The sequence below is a fragment of the Thamnophis elegans genome, chromosome 2, assembly GCF_009769535.1.
Source record: "Thamnophis elegans isolate rThaEle1 chromosome 2, rThaEle1.pri, whole genome shotgun sequence".
NCBI classification, from domain to species: Eukaryota; Metazoa; Chordata; class Lepidosauria; order Squamata; family Colubridae; genus Thamnophis; species Thamnophis elegans.
Genome location: NC_045542.1, coordinates 153,725,737 through 153,745,336, shown reverse-complemented (window position 1 = coordinate 153,745,336; position 19,600 = coordinate 153,725,737). Strand labels below are relative to the sequence as shown.

Sequence of the window (19,600 nt, the reverse complement as noted above, 5' to 3'; positions counted from 1 at the left end):
GGTGTTCAAACTTGACAGCTTTAAGACTTGTGGACTTCAACTCCCAGAATTCCTCCTCTCGCTCTTCATCTTGATGATGTGCGGACAGGCGGGGGGAGGGAGCTGGAACCGGTTCTAAACGGCACTGTCTTAGAACTGGCAGGAACCAACCCCTGCTGGTGAAGCACCAGAGGACTCACACAGGAGAGAAACCCCTTGAATGTGCTATTTGTGGGAAAGGTTTCAGTCACAATTCCAGCCTGCAACTTCCTGGGATCAAAAGTGCTCCGGGGGGGGGGGGCACACGCCACATCTCATTTTGGGCCTAGAAGACCTCCCCGAAGCCTCCTGAAACCAAAAACAGGAGGGCAGGGTGCACCCCCATGCTCCTCCCCAACCTCCGCACATACTTGCGCGATCCCCTCGTGCATGCATGCGTGTCTCCCGCATGCGCAGCAGACATGAAAATCAGCTGGCCGGTGGGAGGCACGCACGCATGCGCAGTGGAACTAAGCTTGGCAACTGCTCGCTTGCCCGCAGAGAGGGCTCTGCATGCCACCTGTAGCACCTGTGCCATGGGTTCGCCATCACAAACCTGGAGCCTCTGGAATTGGACCGTTTATGCTTATAAGTATTTCTGTAAACTTAAATAGATCAACAGACCCAGAGAAATTCATTATTGCTATTTACACTGTTGGAATTATTCCTATTACATTTACAATGATGCAAACATGTTTTTTTTAAAAAAAAACAGACCAGTATATTATGCACACGGATATATTAGGGACTGACTTACCCAATAGGATTCTGCCTTTTGGTTGTAATGAAGAAAAATTCATTTCTAATATCAATACTTTTTCCGTAATAAGATCAGAGGTGGGCTTTCATGCTGACAGCCCCATAATTAAGGAATAATTCCTTGTGCTCAGGATGGCTCATAAAAAAAACGTTATTTCAGAGTAATTTAGAGTAACTCACCTCATTCGGAACATGTTTATTGTTTTGTTAATGAGTTTTCAGTTGTTTTTAATTATTGAGATATTCTGTATCTGTTTGCTGATGTACACTACTCTGAATTGGCCACATGGGGGCAGCCAATAAATGCTATTAGTAGATAAATAAAGCCACAAAGGTCCAGAACAATCAACTTAAAATATGTGAAAACTGTTGAAGCAATGCATAAAACCGTTTTTGCAGAGTGTAAGTTTCTGCATCAAGGAATTTATATTTGTAATTTCCAAGGGGGGTGGGAGGAAGGGAACATGCCATGTTTTTAGGGTTAAAAAATAAAATTTTAGACAGCAACAAAAATAAGTTATATAAATTGCACCAGCTGATTTTTTTGCATTAGTGCCACATCCAGCTGGGATAATTAATAAAGTTGGTCGGGCATGGATTGAACATTCTACTTTCTCCCTAAAAGGGAAGTCCAGCTCCAGTGGACCAAAGCAAGAAAAAGCTTTTCATATTTTTCCTCCAAACTATTAATTATCAGCTCCCTGATAATTAATGACGCAAAGGGTCATTAAAACAACAAGGACAAGAACACTCTGTGATGACCACTGAAGATAAAAGCCTAGTGTCATGTTTGCTTGTTGGTACACACACTTGGAAGTGTTAGTGGTTCCATTGTCTCATTCAAACTAGACAACCCGTGACCCACTGGGTCATTATTTCAGAGACATTTCCTTATATAAACAGAGGAACAAAATGACCACAGCTAGGCAAAAAAGCAGTAAAAGTAGGAACAACTTTTAACACGTCAACATTTTTTTAATGTTTTAATTGCTTTATATTGCTTGTATTGCAAGCCGCCCAGAGATGCATTCCACAGTGAGACGGTGGCATATAAATATAACAAATAAATAAACTTTCGACTTCCAGCTGGCTTCCCCAATGGCTTTCCTTGTGGGAAGCTGGCAGGGAGCCAGGGTGGGTAAAAATCGATTTTTAAAAAATAAAATTATCAGATTATTTATTTAAATCAGAATTTTTTTAAATTATCAAATTAATTTTAATAAAATGCTTTTGGAGTAAAAAAAAGATAGTTTTCTATTTAAGACGCATTAATAATTTAGTTTATTCAGCATGAAATGAAGCTTAGTTATATGGCATATACTGCATATTCTGCAATATTGGGACTGTCGTTGAGTCAACAGCGGGCTGGAGGAGGAGCTGTTGCAAGACAGAGATGACAGCTGCTCTTTAAAAATCATGATTTAAATCAAGCCTTTTTACTAGGGATTTAAACCATCATTTAAATCAACTTGATTTAAATCAAATCCACCCTGCAGGGAGCACTGAAAATGACGAACGCCATGACTCCAGCTTACTGTGGTGATGGGGAGAGGGGTCGTAGCACTGAAGCAGCCACAACTTGCCAAACTCCAATCCCAAGGGAATTATGGATCCTGGATTTTGGGTGGCTTTTATAAGTGAGCCTATCTGAGGCTCGAAATTTTGATTCGAAAAATGTTGCCCCATGATGCAGGCTTTCGCCCAATTGAAGGTTAACAATCAAACAGACACGAGTGTTTTAGTGGTATATAGTTATGACTTCCCCTGCTTAATGCCCTCCAGATGTGCAGAGATTGATCCACTACATCTGGAGGTCACCAGATACTGTGGGAAGAAGACCCGATAGAATCTAGTGCAAACTACAATGGTTCTTAAGTTAGGCAGTGAATCCCATGCCGTGAGCCGTCGTGCAAACACTTCCACTGTGTACCTGAGGTCCAACATCGGGTGCAAGTATCTGAGTTGTAACTTTTGCACAACAACCCTTGTCACATCCATTTTAATCTGTTCTCCTCTTGCCCCCAGCGAGTGCTCCTAAGTAGACCCTCTATTGATCATTATGAACTTTGCATCCACTTGGTAGCTCATTTCTGCGACAAGATAAGTACAGAGCAAGCTCTTTAGTTCCCATACCATCAAATAAGCAACTTGGGGGGGGGGGGGGCAGTAGTGCCCAGTAGTCTCCTCACCACTTTCCCCATTAGTCTCCTCACCACTTTCCCCATTAGTCTCCTCACCACTTTCCCCATTAGTACGAAGGCTGAACAAACCCTTAAGATTTTGGCATGGAGAGGATTTTGGTTTGGAAATAAAGAACTACACTTTTAAAAAAAATCAGGCATCTTAGGCTACAAAGCTAAATGTCTGACTAGATGGTGGGGAATGGAAGGATTTAAGGTGAAGAAGCCTCTTGGATGAAAAGTGAAAGGTCTTCCAAGAAAAAAAACCCAAAAGTCCAGTTGCCTCTTGAAAAAGCACCTTTGGGACAACCGTGACCCGGATGACTGAGAATCTCCATAGACATCTTTGGGAGCATTTAGAATTTAGCATCTTTGGGAACATCTGGTTCCCAAAGGCCACAATGTGGTTGTAGAATTTTTTTGGTTGAGGGGGCTGCAGTTGAAATACATCTGGTGGGCACCAGGTGGGAGGAAGGAGCCATTCCCAGGGTAGCAAAATGGGAACTGATGATGCACCCTCATCCTGCAGTTCCTCTCCACGACTCAGAATTTGCAATCTTCCCATAGTGCCATAGGAACAAGAATTGGATAAGAATGCCTAGAAACACTGCAATAGCAATGGCCCTTAGATCTATATACTGCTTCATAGTGCTTTATATAGCAGAGTGGTGTGGTGGCCTCACAATCGGAGGCTGTGATCCTAAGTAGAGGCAGATATTTCTCTCTCTGGGCACAATGAGAATATATCTGCTGAACAAAACTCTGCATTGGCGACAGGAAGGGCATCTGGCCAGTAAATACTCTGCTAGCTCCATTCAGTTGCCCAGACTCCACCCTGCAAGGGATTATGGGGTTGTTAAAAAACGATGATGATAGTGCTTTAAAGCAATGGTCCCCAACCTTTATGGCTTGGCAACCCAGCTAGAGAGGAGTAGCAGGCTGCGCAAGTGGTGGATTGGTGTGCACGTGTGGGCACTGGTGCACTGCACAAGTGGTGGGCTGGCGTCAACTCACAAGAGCAGCGGGACGGCACGGATGCGCGCACACAGCTCAACTATTGAACTGCATGTGTGTGCGTACCAGCCCAATGCTCGAACATGCAAGCACCCACTAACTGAACATGTGTGCGTGCCAGTGCATTGCTCACATGGTCCGGTTGCAAATAGGCCACTGGGATCGGGGACCCCGTTTTACAGCGCTCTCTGGGCAGTCTGTTAGCATGTTGCCCCCAACAATCTGGGTGCTCATTTTACTGACTATTGGAAGGCTGAGTCAACCTTGAGTTCCGTCAGGATCAAACTTCAGGCTGTGGGCAAAGTTTGCCTGCAAAACTGCATTCTAGCCACTGCGCCGCCCCCGCCCCTCCGGGATCCATGGTTTCACCCCCTGCCCTCCAGATTCCCCTTCCTTACCCAGTTCTCCATGCGGGCAGCCCTGCATTTCAGCCGCACCTGGAGCCTCTCTCCTTCTCCACCTGGGGCCTCAAAAGCTGCCACCAGCTGCCGCGTCTGCTCCAGATCTTTGGGGTTCACCAGGGGCTCCAGGGAGCGCAGGTACTGGGCCATGGTATGAGCCAACGATGGCACAGGTTGACGGAGGAAGGCAAAGTTAGAGGCATTTCGGTACTGGAATACCTGGAAAGTCAAAAGGAGACAAGAGAGAACTTGGCATATTTGCTTAATCAGCACTTTTTCTTCTCTGGAGCTGGCTTCTTATAACCCATCAATCCATACCCCCAAAACCCAATTACATCCTGGACTTACAACCATTCATTTAGCTAAAAAAGTTTTTAAAAAGTTTTTTTTTTAAAAATGACTTACAATCATGTTTCATATTTATGACCATTGCAGCATTCCTATGGTCACATGATCAAAATTCAGAGTGTGGGCAACGGGCCCGCATATACTCCTGTTTGCATCATCCTGCTGTCATGTGAGCACATTTTGATGGGTTTTTTTGCTGGAAATTGGAGTTTATGTCTCATTTCTGGCAAAAAACATCCCATTGCAAACAATGGATTGGCTTAAAGACTGTGATGGTCCTTTAATGATTGTCACAAAAAAATAGGTTATAACACTGCTAAACAACTGCCACAAAAAAACCCCTGCAAAACTGTCACTTGGTGATCTGCTTAATGACCATCCTGACTTCTGACCAAAATTACAGGCTCAGTTATGGTTGTAAGTCAAGAACTACCTGTATAGACTATCTTGTGCCGATTTGTGCAAGAAACCTAGTGTCAGATAGGTTTGTCAGCTCTATCAGGTAGGCCAGATTAAGAAACGAGATTAAGAAAATGATTAGAGGATTGATACCACAAATGGCAGAAGACATGTGACTGTTTTGCTACTGGAAAGATACAGGTTGATAGATGGAAGTGCATAATTTAAAACTAGTGAAATTTAGTGACAATAGATATAATCAAATAAATAATTGATAATGATAATATATACATATGTATTGTTATGATAAGTAATAATTGGGTATGAATATTTAAATGGTACCCATGAAACAGAGATTAGAAATCTTTTTGATTATATATAAAAGCTAATAAAAAAGAACTAAATTAAATTTAGTTAAGTTTTGATTATTAGGGGGGGAAATGTTATGATACCTGATACAGTCAAATAAAGGAGGGATAATGATAACAACATATATATATGTATGTGTGTGTGTGTGTGTGTGTGTGTGCGCACAACATAAAGGAAACTGGATGTAAATTGTAAACAATGATTTGGAAAGGAGGATTAGAAATTTTTGTTACTAAATATTATGGATGTTTAGCTAGAATAGGCCATAAGGATTGTGTTATTGGAGGATTTTAGAAATAGCAAATGAAATCCAGTATGTGGTTATGTTTTAAATCTTGGTATATTTTATGATGGACATTTAAACAATTGTAGTCAAATGCAAAGGGAGGTATGATGATGGTAATATGTATAAATATATCTGAGTTAAAATATTTGAATTAATATGAATTATGCTTGATGACTGTGGAAGAGATGCACGAAGGTTTTTTGTAACCAACTGATACACTTTCTACAGTATGCAAAGAAAGAGGATTCTGTGTTGTGTTTGTTTTGAAAATTAAAAATAAAATAAAAAAATTATTTAAAAAAACAGAAACCAATGCCATTGTCAGATGCCTGAAGTCAGAAGCCAAGATAAGAGTTCAAACGTACTACAAGTTTATTTCATGCTACCAATATGTAAGAATCTGGGCAACGCAAATTGGCATCAGGTAAAAGTCAACGGAATTCAAGGGGGTCTCCACTTAGGTCCCTTACAGGAGCGTTAGAGACTCTCAACCAATGATGGCTAACCTTTTTTGTCATCGCATGCCGAAAGCGTGCATGCGCCCGCATGCACCCATAATGCAATGTGCCACGACCCTGCGCCTGCAACCCTGTTTCATGCCCTGTTTTTGGGCCTCGTAGGCCCCCCTGCAGCCTCCTGGAAGCAAAAATGGGGCGTGGGGGGTGGGCTGTGCTGCATCCACCACATCCATTTTGGGCCTAGTAGGCCTCCCTGCAGCCTCCTGGGAACACGGGCCACGGGGGGGGGGGTCTGCACCCCCCTTGCTCCCCCCCAATGCACCCCGCCCCAAATGCAGCAGAGACCCAAAAATCAGCAGGGCAGCGGGAGGTGCACACACATGTGCAGTGGAGCTGAGCTGGGCTTGTGTGCCTGCAGAAAGGGCTCTGCATGCCACTTGTGGCACGCGTGCCACAGGTTCGCCATCACGGCTCTAAACTAATGATGTATTTCACCCGGCCCTCAGGCCCATCTTGGTCATCCCCTACAGCCATGTAGATCAGAATCAGAGTTATTATAGTAGCGGTAGTAACCGAACCTTCCCAAGTCTCTACCTGGTTCCACCTCCCTCACTTTATCTTCATGTGAGCTTGGGAGGGGCTCCTTTGAAATGTTTACTCAGCTCACATTCTTGGCCTGGGTTCGGGCCTTTCTTATTTGACCTTAGCAGCTCAACCCGTCTGTCTTCCAAGGTTGTTCTCTATGCTCTCTCCATGTATTTTCTGCCTATAACTCTCATACCCCTTCACCACCGATGACTGGAGGCCTGCTCTAGGAATAGCAAACAATGCTCTCTATGTCTCACTTCATTGGAACGATTGCCCCATCTACCTTGCTCTGAACTACCGTTTAAGAGACAGGCCTGGAGAAAGAGGCATCATTAAACAAGGCCCACGGTGCAGCCATCTCGATGAAATGGGCAGGGATCAAGGTTGATCTAGTTGTTTGGGGAGATACCTCCCTATAAACACCAGTATCCCAGCTAGACTTTCCCTACAGGATAATGATGGAAGAAAAATCACAATTAAAGCATGGGAAAATAATGGCTCCTCTGCAGAGAGGAAGGGAAACATTTGTAATTTTAACATGTAACTGTTTAAACTCTTTAGGCATTAGATACTCCGCTATCTTAACTGCTTAACTATCTTAACTAATAAATTAGTTTTGTGCTGTGAGGCACAAATAAACACTGGAGGTTTTTAAGAAGAGATTGGAGAACCATTTGTCTGAAATGGTATAGGATTTCTTGCCTGAGCAGGGGGTTGGATTAGAAGACCTCCAAGGTCTCTTCCAACTCCATTATTATTCTATTCTATTTTATTCTTATTCTATTCTTATTCTATTCGACTCTATTCCTATTCCATTCCCATTTTCTATTCTATTCTACTCTACTCCTATTCCTATCTCATTCCCATTTTCTATTCTATTCTTATTATCTCTACTCTATACTCCTATTCCTATTCCATTCCCATATTCTATTCTATTCTATATTCAGATTTTGTTTCCTCAAATGAGATTTCCACTGATATAATACAAGCTAAACACTAAACTACACTAAATTGTTCCACCTTGCTATGAAGGTGGGTCTAACCATTAAGGTAATTTCTGATTTGCTAGCTAGATCTAAGACATCAGAGAAAGAGGACTGACTGGCTTTGATTGGACAAAATGAAAGTCACTCTGCCCAAAGAGGTTGGCTCTGATCCACCTTCCCACTTTCTGTAACAGAGAAGCACTCCAAGGAAGAACCAGGAAAGAGATCCCTGCCTATCAACTTCAACGCAGAAGGAAGCCCTGATGACATTTCTCCAACTATATTCTGGTCAATGAACCTCCAACATCTTTGGGAATCCCACATCTTAATTCAAGGAGGTAAAAAATGTTTATGTAAACAGGTTATTTTGATTTTATTGGGCGTTTTTGTATAACCATCCTTTTCTTTGTTCCTGTATTTCCCCAATAAACTTTTTTTTTAATCTAGAATTTGGCTCCTTGGGTTGAGTGAGATGATTTCTCATTAATGGGTGGCTAAGGGCTTAACATAACATGTGGACTCAACAAAGTCCAATAAACCCTGGTTAAAACAGCCTGCTAAAACTTTGACTATTACATGCTTTCTTAATGTGGGGGGGAAGACCCTTAAATTGCTTATACCCGGATGCCCAGAGATCTCTCTTACAAGACATAGGGAGATAAATTACTGTATCTTAGACTTAGATACATCTATTAAAGTTGTACACCTACCTACCAAGTCTCAACGACTAGAAACAACTAGAATTTCAAAGACTTCAGAGAAGCAGCTCCTTCCCTCCCACCCCCCCTCCCAAAACCTGGTTTCCTGTATCTGTCCACATCCCAGACACAAATCCAGAGGGTATCATTGCTTATTTAGCAGTTTGGTTATAAGCGGGAAATTGGAATGAAAAAGATTTGGTGGTGAATGCTGAAAGAATTCAGAAAAAGAGGCACCTCTAAGTCTAGTAAGGAAAACTTAACCAATCTTTTACCAATCCATGGTAGTTTTATGCCGATTATCTGACTCTCATCCCCCCTCCCACCCCCCCCGCAGTCGTTTTCTTTCTTCCAGATCTCCTCTTAAAGCGATACAGCAAACCTGCATTTAAACGAGTTTTATTTGCTTCACCGAAAGATAATTAACCCACGATCGAATACAAGCAGGGCACGGCGATATATCCTCCTATGATTAGAATTGCATTGTTTACAATGCAATTATAAAATATTTGTAATAATAATAATTATTATTATCACACATTACAATTATTTGTAATAGTTTATATTATTATACAATACAATTTCTAGGGGTTAGAACGATCTATAAATATTACCATGATTTATAACGCCCACCGCGGAAAACCGAGATCAAATTTCGCCCTTCAGACCGCGCGGCCAAATCAAAGGCTCCTTATACCATTAATCGAAGGACGATGGCATTAAATGCGCTTAATTTTTATCGATCGGGAGCTACCACCACCTCCGTGGAAGGAGAGGGGGAAGGAAACACTTATCTCCCCCCCCCCACCCGCAATGGACAAAGCCAGCCTGCCAGCCATCTGGATCCTCGGAGGTTTCGCGCTTAAGCAAAGCATAACGGGGGGGGGGAGAGCTGGGGGGGGGGGGGAAGCTGGCTGCGCTTGCACGGAAAGCCGCCTTACACGAGATCCTGGCTGGTTTTGCACGGGATCGCTTTCCAGGACGGTTTGCCCGCGACTCCCCGTTTCCCTTTAAAGCCCTTCGGGGGTACTCTCCCCCTTCCCTCCCCAAATCGCAGGGTCTACCACCACCACCCCACCTTCCCCGCCTCCATGGGCAAGCGTTGCCTTCTGCACGTCCGCGCGCGGGTGGCAATTGTTGCAAAAACAACCCCGCCTTAACTTTTGCACGCGCTCGCCTGCAAAAGCAAGGCATTTTGCAAAAAAAACCAAAACAAACCCCAAAAGCTTTCGGAGAGCTTTCATTTTTACTGACCGTAGGCGCCGAGAGGTTGCTCTGGCCGCAGCCCCAAGGCCGCCACAACGCCCTCCACCTTCCCATTGCAGGAATCCCATGCGCCCTCCTGAAAACCCAGGCTTTGCGAAGTTGCGAGGGGTGGGTTTGCGAGCCAAGCGGAATCCCAGCTGACCCGGTTGCGAACGTGTGTCACTTCCTGCAAAGGGGGAGGAAACTGCAAGCGGGGAGAGGGGAGGGTGCCTCCCTCGATCTGTCTCCCCACCTTCCCTCCCCACAACCCGATCCTCCCTGGAAAGAGCAATCGGAGGTTTCTTTTCCCTCTGGATCGGTTCTCTATTATTAGAAGAAAAACAGAATAATCGAATAATGTTATTGTCCTTTTAAATGTACACTAACGGGCATTGGATTAAAAAGAAATTTCGTTGCATTACAGCTCTCAAAAGGATCAGCACTTCCAATATGCAGAATGCAAATGGAAATGGAAATTGGAATGGAATCACAGGATAGGATAGGATAAGAGATAGATAGAGTAGAATAGAATAGAACATAACAGAATAGCGTAGAATAGCATAATATAGAATAGAATTAAGAATTAGGATAGCAGTAAGAATAGAATAGCAATAAGGATAGGATAGGATAACAAAAAGAGTAGAGTAGAATAGAATAACAGAGTTGGAAGGGACCTTGTTGGTCATCTAGTCCAACGCACGTGGAATGTACACAAATCGGCATACATTAAAATGAAATTTCGTTGCATACAGCTCTCAAAGGGTCGCCACCTCCATTATACGCTACCTAAACATGACAAAAATATAAATAAATAAATAAAAATTATGCACATGCCTGCATACCCACATATGACACAGAGAAACAACACACTGTTATTATTTGCTTTAAACAGAGGAAGGAGAAGCTCAATGCCGGGAGATCATGGGTACTTCGTAGCTGCAGGTGGAAACTAAAGGGGTTGCAACCGTTACGGGGGAGTGCTGCAAACGTTAATGTTAATCAAAATAGACCTGGAAGGGTCCTTGGAGGTCTTCTAGTCCAGCCCCCTATTCAAGCAGGAGACCTTATTCCATTTCAGACAAGTGGCTGGACTTGGCAAAGAACTTGGGTGGGAGACCACTTGAAATCCTACAGTATTAGGCTAGCTTTGTTTTTCTCAACCTTGGCTGGACTAAGATGTGTGGACTTCAACTCCCAGAATTCCCCAGCCAACTTCCCCTGCTTGGCACTGAGAAGGAATGGGCTAGCATGCGAGAAAAGAAAACTTTTAAAAAAATATATTGTTTTTTTAAACTGGTCATTGCTTTCATCACACCAGAGGTGGTATTCTACCAGTTCGGACTAATTTGCCCCAACCGCAGGTGGCCCTGCCCACCCGCCCCATTTAGGCCCTTTTTTCACCAAAAGCGCATGGAAGGCTGAGCACATGCATGGAGATGGTCACACACTCACATTTGTGAACCAGTAGGGAAGGTAAGTGAATACCACCCCTGCATCACACCAGTGGTGGGATTCAATTTTTTTTACTACCGGTTCTGTGGGCGTGGCTTAGTGGGCGTGGTGTGGCATGGCTTGGTGGACGTGGATTGGTGGGCATGGCATGGTGGGTGTGGCAGGGGAAGTGTACTGTAAAATCCCCATTTCCTCCTGATCAGCTGGGACTCAGGAGACAGAGAATAAATGGGGGTGGGGCCAGTCAGGGTTGATATTTACCGGTTCTCGGAACTACTCAAAATTCCCACTACCGGTTCTCCAGAAGTAGTCAGAACCTGCTGAATACTCCATCTGTATCACACCCACTCTAAGTTTATCACATAGGTTAGGTTTAGGTTTATTGGATTTATATGCCGGCCTTCTCCCAAGGAGTCAGAGCGGCATAGAACATAAAAGAAAACACATATTACAAAAATTAAAAGGGACATTAAATAAAGTATCCAAAAAAATCCCAATTGATATTTACAATAAAAATTTAAAAATTAAATTAAAATTAACAACCAAATTAATCCTATATTTTATTCCATTCAGGCCAGGCCGGCTTGCTGGAAAAGCCAATTTTATAGGGCGCACCGGAAGGACCGGAGGTTGGGGATTATGCGAAGCTCCGGGGGGCGCTCATTCCAGAGGGAAGGCACTCCCACAGAGAAGGCTCTCCCCTTGGGGGTCGCTAGCCGACATTGTCTGACCGACAGCACCCTAAAGAGGCCAACTCTGTGGGATCGCACTGGACAGTGGGAGGCTACTGGTGGCAGTAGGTGGTCTCGCAGGTATTCTGGGCCTAGGCCATGGAGCGCTTTAAAGGTCATAATTAGTACCTTGAATCGCACCCGGAAAACAACCGGCAACCACTGCAGGTCGCCTAAAAGGGGTGTAACATGGGAGCACCTAGGTACCCCCATGATCACCCCCGCAGCCACATTCTAGACCAGTTGAAGCCTTTGGGTGCTCTTCAAGGGCAGCCCCATGTAGAGAGTGTTACAGGCAAGAAAGGATGAGGGCATGAGTGACTGTTCACAGAGCATCCCGATCCAGAAAGTGGCACAACACAGGGTTGAATTGTTCAGGTTTATAATATAGAAAGGGCCAGGTTAGCTGGAAAGTCTGGTGCGCTTCAGTTTAAAACATAGCTGGAGGAGGTAACCTTGCAAAAGAGTGTACACTGGTAGACCCTTAGTGATTTTAGTGACCAAAGTTACAACGGCACTGAAAAAAATGACTTATGACCATTTTGCGCACACATGACCATTGCTGCATCCTTATGGTCACATGATTTACATTTGGATGCTTGACTCAGGTTTATGACGGGTTGCAGCCTCTTGAGGTCATGTCATTTTGTGACCTTCTGACAAGTAAGGTCAATGGGGAAGCCAGATTCATCTAACAATCAGGTTACTAATTTAACAACTGCAGTGATTCACAACGGTAGCAAGAACTGTCGTAAATTGATACAAAACTCAAAAATTTCTCACTTAGCAACATAAAAGTTTGAGCTCAATTCTGGCCTTAAGTTGAGGACTACCAGTATTGATTGAATTTATTAAGAGGCAAATTTATTGTTCATTTCTCTATTATGGCTGCAACTTCTCAGGGTTGTAACTTTGTGACAATGTTTAACTGTGACTTTATTTTGTTAACATAAAACTAAAATCGGGTGGGCGGCTAAGATCAAGTGAATCTTAAAAGGAGAAAGAGGGTTATTGCTTCTTAATGACTACATTTATTTGTATGTTTATTCAGTTATATATTTATTCATACATTTATTCTGTCATTATAGTTTGTGGTCAACTTAATGTATTGAAGAAAGCAAGAGATAAAGGGGAAGAAAATATAGCTGGGATAGATTGGCAATAATAATATAATAATAATAACAGTAGACTTATATACCGCTTCATAGGGCTTTCAGCCCTCTCTAAGCGGTTTACAGAGTCAGCATATTGCCCCCAACAACAATCCGGGTCCTCATTTTACCCACCTCGGAAGGATGGAAGGCTGAGTCAACCCTGAGCCGGTGAGATTTGAACCGCTGAACTGCTGATCTAGCAGTCAGCCTGCAATGCTGCATTTAACCACTGCGCCACCTTGGCTCTAATTGGCGAAGGTAAGGGAATAAGAAATGATATCAAATTATATTTGGGTCTGCGGAAATACCATCCCAAGGAAATATAAACTGGGGGCCAGAAAGAGACACTGACAATAATAGAAAAGAAAGAGAGAAAGGAGGAGAACATGAAAGGAAGATGGGGGAAAGAAGAAAGAGGCAAGGAAGGCGAGGAGGATGGAAGAGAGAGGAAGAGAAAGAGAGAGGGTAGGAAGGGGAAGAGGAAGAGGAGGAGCGGGAGAAAGGCAAGGGAAGAAGGAAGGGAAGGAGAGGAAGAAAGTAGAGAAGGGAGGGAGGGAGAAAAGAAAGGGAAAATGAGGTGGGGTTACAAGAGGAAGAAGGGATAGTAAATAGAGCAACCCAAATTGTATATTATAACCTATTAAATGAAATAATAAGTGTATAAGAATGATAAATGTATAGAATAATAACTATGTGAATGTATACTTAAAATGCTATGTAAGAGAAAAAATTTTTGGAAAAAAAGAATCAGCAATGGCTTGAGAAAAACATTAAGATGGTGTTACTTGAATATAATACCTGTTTCCCTGAAAATAAGACTTCCCCAGATAATAAGTGCAATTGGGCTTTTGAGCGCATGCACTAAAATAAGTCCTCCCTCGAAAATAAGCCCTACCCAAAAATATTGCAACACAGCAGCTTGCTCGCTGCCTCCTAGACCTCAAAAATAATAAGACCTCCCCGAAAAAAAGGCCATGTGCTTATGGGGGGGGTGTTCAAAAGAAAATAAGACCTTGTCTTGTTTTTGGAGGAAAAAGGTGGTGATGGGGGTGGGAGTTAAAATAGAGATAGAAATAAGAGGGAAAATATAGTATATGTATATCAATATATTAAAATATATGAAAGCGTAAGAAGACGGTTTAGAACTGAAGGGCAGTAGTAAGAGATATGGGTAAATAATACGAAATCATGAAAATGAAATGTAATAATTATGAGTAAGAATACTATATCTATTTGTATTGAAATGTATGATACTCGGGTATCACACCATTCATGCATTCATATATATACTGTATATACTCAAGTATAAGCCTAGTTTTTCAGCCCACTTTTTGGGCTGAAAAAAGCCGCCTCGGCTTATACTCGAGTCAGTGAAAAATTTGCCCAAAATGGAGGAGAAAAAGGGGTGGGGCCATGCCGCTGGGTGACACTCGCGAATGGCCCGGTGCCCCTGTGAGTTTCCCCTCCCTCTGTGTCAGTTTGCCGCGCAGCGCGCACCGCACCATCCCCCCTCCTCACGTTCTAATGTAATGCAGGGCTGTCTTACGATTCCCCTTCCTCCCCCTCCTGCCGCTCTGCAACGATGTCCCACCTCCTCCTTGTTATGGCAAGCAGCCACATAGCGATGTCCCACCTCCTCTGGTACAGTGATCCAATGATAGGAATCACTGTGCCGTGTGTCATAGGAGGCGGGACATCGCTCCCGCGGCTGCACGGGACATCATCATCACAGCGGGACATCAGCATCATGAGGTGAGTGAAGTATTTCATTGAATACACCGCTAGTTTACTGTTTTTCTTTGAAATAAATATTCAAAAACATTATTGGTATCTATTTTTATTTTTGAAATTTACCGGTAGCTGCTGCATTTCCCACCCTAGGCTTATACTCGAGTCAATAACTTTTCCAGTTTTTTTGTGGTAAAATTAGGTGCCTCGGCTTATATTCGGGTCGGCCTATACTCGAGTATATACAGTAAACAATATAAAATAAAAAACTTGACCAAAAAAGATTTTTTTTAAAAAGTGATCTCAAAAATCTTGGGGGGGGGGTCAGCCCCCCCCCCCCGTGCTTTCAACAACCCACAAAATCAAAATGGTTTGCCAGCCTGTGTTGAAAAATAATACAATATTAAATTCCCGTAAGATTATGGTGACAGGAGGAGGTAGTAGCAGTGATGGCATCAATTCTACTTTTTAATATGGTAAATATACATAAATATAACCCAGATAAACAAAAGCTGATTTGTGGTCCTCCATGATTTTTAAAAATAGGAAGAAGCCCTGAGTAGAAAATAGTTTTAAGAAATATTGCATTAAGTCCTATAGAATGGTTTAGAGCCCTCATAGTTTGTTGTGATCATAATTTATTAAACAAGACATAGTGGCTTGATGTCCATTTAGTATAATTTATTGACGAAAGCATCACATTAAGATAACGGCATATGCAGTCGCTTTTAACCCATGTGATTGGTTTTATCATACTTTATTGAACAAGCTGGAATAGTTGCAACAAGTTGCTTTAAGCCACATTGTATTAAGTCCCCGAGGCAGGAGAAATCTAAGATTTCCTTTTTGCTGCTGTTAAACCAAAGCTAAATGGTTCAGTCAACACCCTGTGTCAGAGGAACTAGAGTTTTTTTTTAATGGTTTAATATAAAAATATTCCCTTAGACTTTCAGATGCTGACAATTCATTGCTAAACTTCCTTCATTTTATAGAAACAATATATGACTCCAATGGAAAACCAGAATCAACATGAATTCCTTGCAGGCCCTGCCCTGAAAGATTTATTGACAGCCTAGAGATAATAAAAACTTAGGAGAAAATCTCTGTCCCTCCCTCTCCCTCCCTCCCTCTTCCTCCCTCTCTCTCCCTCCCTCTATCTTTCTCTCTTCCCTTTCCCCCTCACCATTCTTCTCTCCCTTTCCCTCCCTCCCTTTCTCACTCCCCCCTCCCTCCCTCTCTCTCCTCCTCCCTCCATCCTTCCCACCAATCCTCCTTTCTCTCTCCCTCTCCCACTTTCTCTTCCTCTCCCTCCCTTTCTGTCTTCCTCCCTCTGTCTCTCCCTCCCTCCTTCTCCCTCCCTTCCTCCCCCTCCCCTCTCTCTCTTTCAACCTGCTGATGTCTAAAAAACAGGGCCATTAAAAAGAATTGCTGCAGGAGCGCTGCAGTATTGCAAACTCTCATGTCTCTGTTCCTTGACAGCTGGAAACCCTGAAAAAAAAATTGTCTGAAAAGTACAGATACCACTTGTCAGATCACCAGTCCCAGCCCTGAGGGCATAAAAACATTCCGGATTTTCTTAGTGTTGTTGTTTGTGTTTAGAAGGTAAGAATATTGAATAACTCTGGCAACCAATAACCACAGGGGGTGGCGACTGTTGTTATTTCTGGGTGTTGTGAAATTTAAACTCTGCAGGCCACATGGACATCAAGATCAGATCCCCCTCCCAAGGAGGTTGGGATACGGAGGCTGTCCTCTGGAAGGGAGAAGAGATCCTGTCTGTAACAAACCAAGCTAAGCTCTAACAAGTGCAGGGAATGGGACTGGAAGGAGAAATGTTTCCCAAAGCATCATCCTGGGGCGCAGAGTGATCCATCTAGAGGTGTGCACAAGCTGGCTGCCCTTCATTGTTCATGCATACATTTTATTGGGAATAGGTGTAAAAGACAGTGAAGGTGCTGGACCAGGAGTGGGGAGACCCAGGTTCTAGTTCCCCCTTCAGCCACAGAAGGTCTCTTGGAGACAGGGACAATTCCTCCTTCTCAGTTGGGTCTAGTGGTGAAAATGTTGGTCTAGCACTCGGGAGATGCAGGTTCTAGGTCTTCCTTCAACCCAGTAACCCTTGAGGACTCTGGGCCAGATCGTTCCTCTTGGCCTGGTCTTGTGGTGAAGATGTTGGGCTGATATACTAGCAGACCCAGGTTCTAGGTGTCCCTTCAGCCACATAAACTGTCTTGAGGGACTCAGGAACAGTTCCTCCTGCTCAGCCTGGTTTTGGGGTGAAAATATTGGGCTGGCAACAATAGACCTTGGTGCTAGGTCCCTCTTCAGCCAGAGAAGCTGCCTTGAGGACTCTAGGACAGTTTCTTCTTCTCAGCCTGGTCTAAGTGGTGAAAATGATCGGCTGGGCATTAGGAAACCCAGGTTCGAAGTCTTTCTGCAGCCACAGAAGCTCCCTTGGCCATTCTGAGCTATTGCCTTTTCCCCAGATCAAAAGCCGAGAGACGACGCCAGAAAGCAAATTCAGCTGTTTATATTCTGATAAGTGGACATTTTGGGACTCACCATGCCAGCCGTATTAGCCATCTTATGAATGTTTCAATTTTTATTTCAATCAGAATGGAGCTGGAAGGGATCTTGGAGGTCTTCTAGTCCAACCCCCTGCTCAAGCAGGAGACCCAATACCATTTCAGAGAACTGGCCACCATGTCAGCCAGCTGGTTTTTATGTGTGCCAAAGCCCCGGAAACCCAAAGATCAGCTGGCCAGTGCACATGTGCATGCCGGCCACCTGGTCTTTCAGTTTAGGGCGCGCACATGTCAGTGGTGGGTTGCAGGCGGTACGCCCTGGTACGGGCATACCAGTGCCTGCCCGGATCACCAGATATCATTCCGGTACGGTGCTCCAGAGGGTCCACCCGCCCACCCGTCATCCTGAGCTGTCTTCGGGGCTTCCGCGCATGCGCACAATGTATACAGCGCCTGCGCAACATTCCGCCAAGCAGCTGGAGCCTCAAGGAGGCTCGCAGAGGCGTCGCTGGAAGGTAAGATGCATGCGCACACTGCGTGCGTTCATGTGGAGGACACCGGGGCCCTTTGCAACCGTGCCGGTTGCAACAGAATCTGGAACCCACCACTGGTGCATGCGTGCTGGCCAGCTAGTCTATGTGCATGCCAGAGCATCAGAAACCTGAAGACCAGTTGGCCAATGTGTGTATTTGTACCAGCCAGCTGGTCTTCAGGTTTCTGCTTCTCCAGCACATGTGAAGATTAGCTGGCTGGCGTGCATGCACAAGCCTGAAACCAGAAGAGCAGCTGGCGACAGCGCACATGCCCACAGAGAGGGCTCTGCGTGCCACAGGTTCACTATCATGGCTAGACTACCAACTCTCTCCAAAGTTCCCAATCACATCACTAACGCTCTCTACATGGGGCTGCCCTTGAAGAGCACCCGGAGGCTTCAGCTGGTCCAGAATGCGGCCGCACGGGTTGTCATGGGAGTAGCTAGGTGTTATCATGTTACACCCCCTTTTAGGCGGCCTGCACTGGTTGCCGGTTGTTTTCCGGGTGCGATTCAAGGTACTAATTATGACCTTTAAAGCGCTCCATGGCTTAGGCCCAGGGTACTTGTGAGATCACCTACTGTCATCGGGGGCCTCCCAATGTCCAGTACGATCCCACAGAGTTGGCCTCCTCAGGGTGCTGTCAGCCAGGCAGTGTCAGCTGGCGACCCCCAGGGGAAGAGCCTTCTCTGTGGGAGCGCCTTCCCTTTGGAATAAGCTGCCCCCGGACCTTTCTTATAATTCCCGACCTCCGCTCCTTCCGATGCGCCCTAAAAAGTTGGCTTTTCCAACAAGCCGGCCTGGCCTGAATAAAATTAATTATTAATTTTCATTGTTAATTGTTAATTTCTAAATCTCATTGTAAATGTCTATTGGGGTTTTTGGATATTCTATTTAATCTTTCTTTTAACTTTTGTAATATGTGTTTTTATGTTGTACGCCACCCTGAGTCCTTTGGGAGAAGGGCGGCATATAAGTCCAATAAACCTAACCTAACTAGCTCTAAAGCATTGGTGGGGAACCCTGGCCCTTTTATAACTTATGGATTTGAACTCCCGGAATTCCAGAGCCAGCCTGCCAGGGAAACAGTACCTGCTAGGGAAGCAGTAAGGAAATCTTTTGGATTTCATTTTGATTTGATAAATTATGTCTCTGTCTACTTTTCTTCAAACAAACCACCTAAAAAGGACTTGTGGTTTCCCGCAAAACATCTGGAGAGACTCCCGAAGATATACCCGTCAAGCCAGTTTTATGTGAACCTCCCTTTTAAGGGAACTCCGCCCTGTTGTAACTCAGTTCACACCAAGGATTCCCAGGAGGCTTCACGGTACAATAGACGATCATCAGAATCTCCTTTTGTGATGCTGGCAAGCAGTTTTTCCTGTTCAGAAGCTATGCTGGTGAGAAAGAGCAAGTCATTTCTCCCACTGGGCTTATGCAACGTGCTCTTTATTTGCTTATTGTTTATTAAATTATACCCAAGGAACTCACAGTAGCGTGCTTCCATGTCTGATTTATTCTGTTAAATTATTTTCTGATTTTTTTTTAGTGATTGGCCCAAAATTGTCCAATGGATTTTTGGTGATTGAACGTAGATATGAGTCTGGATCAGGGGTGAAATCAACTTTGTATTGATGAAAGAAATGTCCTTCTGGGTTCGGCTCCAAGTGGGGGGAAAAGACACTGCAGACATGGAGGCTGCTTGGAAAGATGGTTTAATGGAGTACA

At 44.1% G+C, this 19,600-nt stretch overlaps 1 protein-coding gene across 1 annotated transcript in view; it reads right to left on the bottom strand.

Annotated features, from left to right (window-relative positions):
* LOC116504053 (carnitine O-acetyltransferase-like) overlaps nt 1–9,921 on the bottom strand; it is a 62,456-nt gene extending 52,535 nt beyond the window's left edge. The window contains exons 1-2 of the mRNA XM_032210872.1: nt 9,759–9,921; nt 4,370–4,591 (exon numbers count right to left, since the gene is read on the bottom strand). Of these exons, the coding sequence (XP_032066763.1) occupies nt 4,370–4,591; nt 9,759–9,824 (288 nt within the window). The 5' untranslated portion in view covers nt 9,825–9,921. The remainder of the gene's footprint in view (nt 1–4,369; nt 4,592–9,758) is intronic.
* Between the last annotated feature and the right edge of the window lie 9,679 nt (nt 9,922–19,600).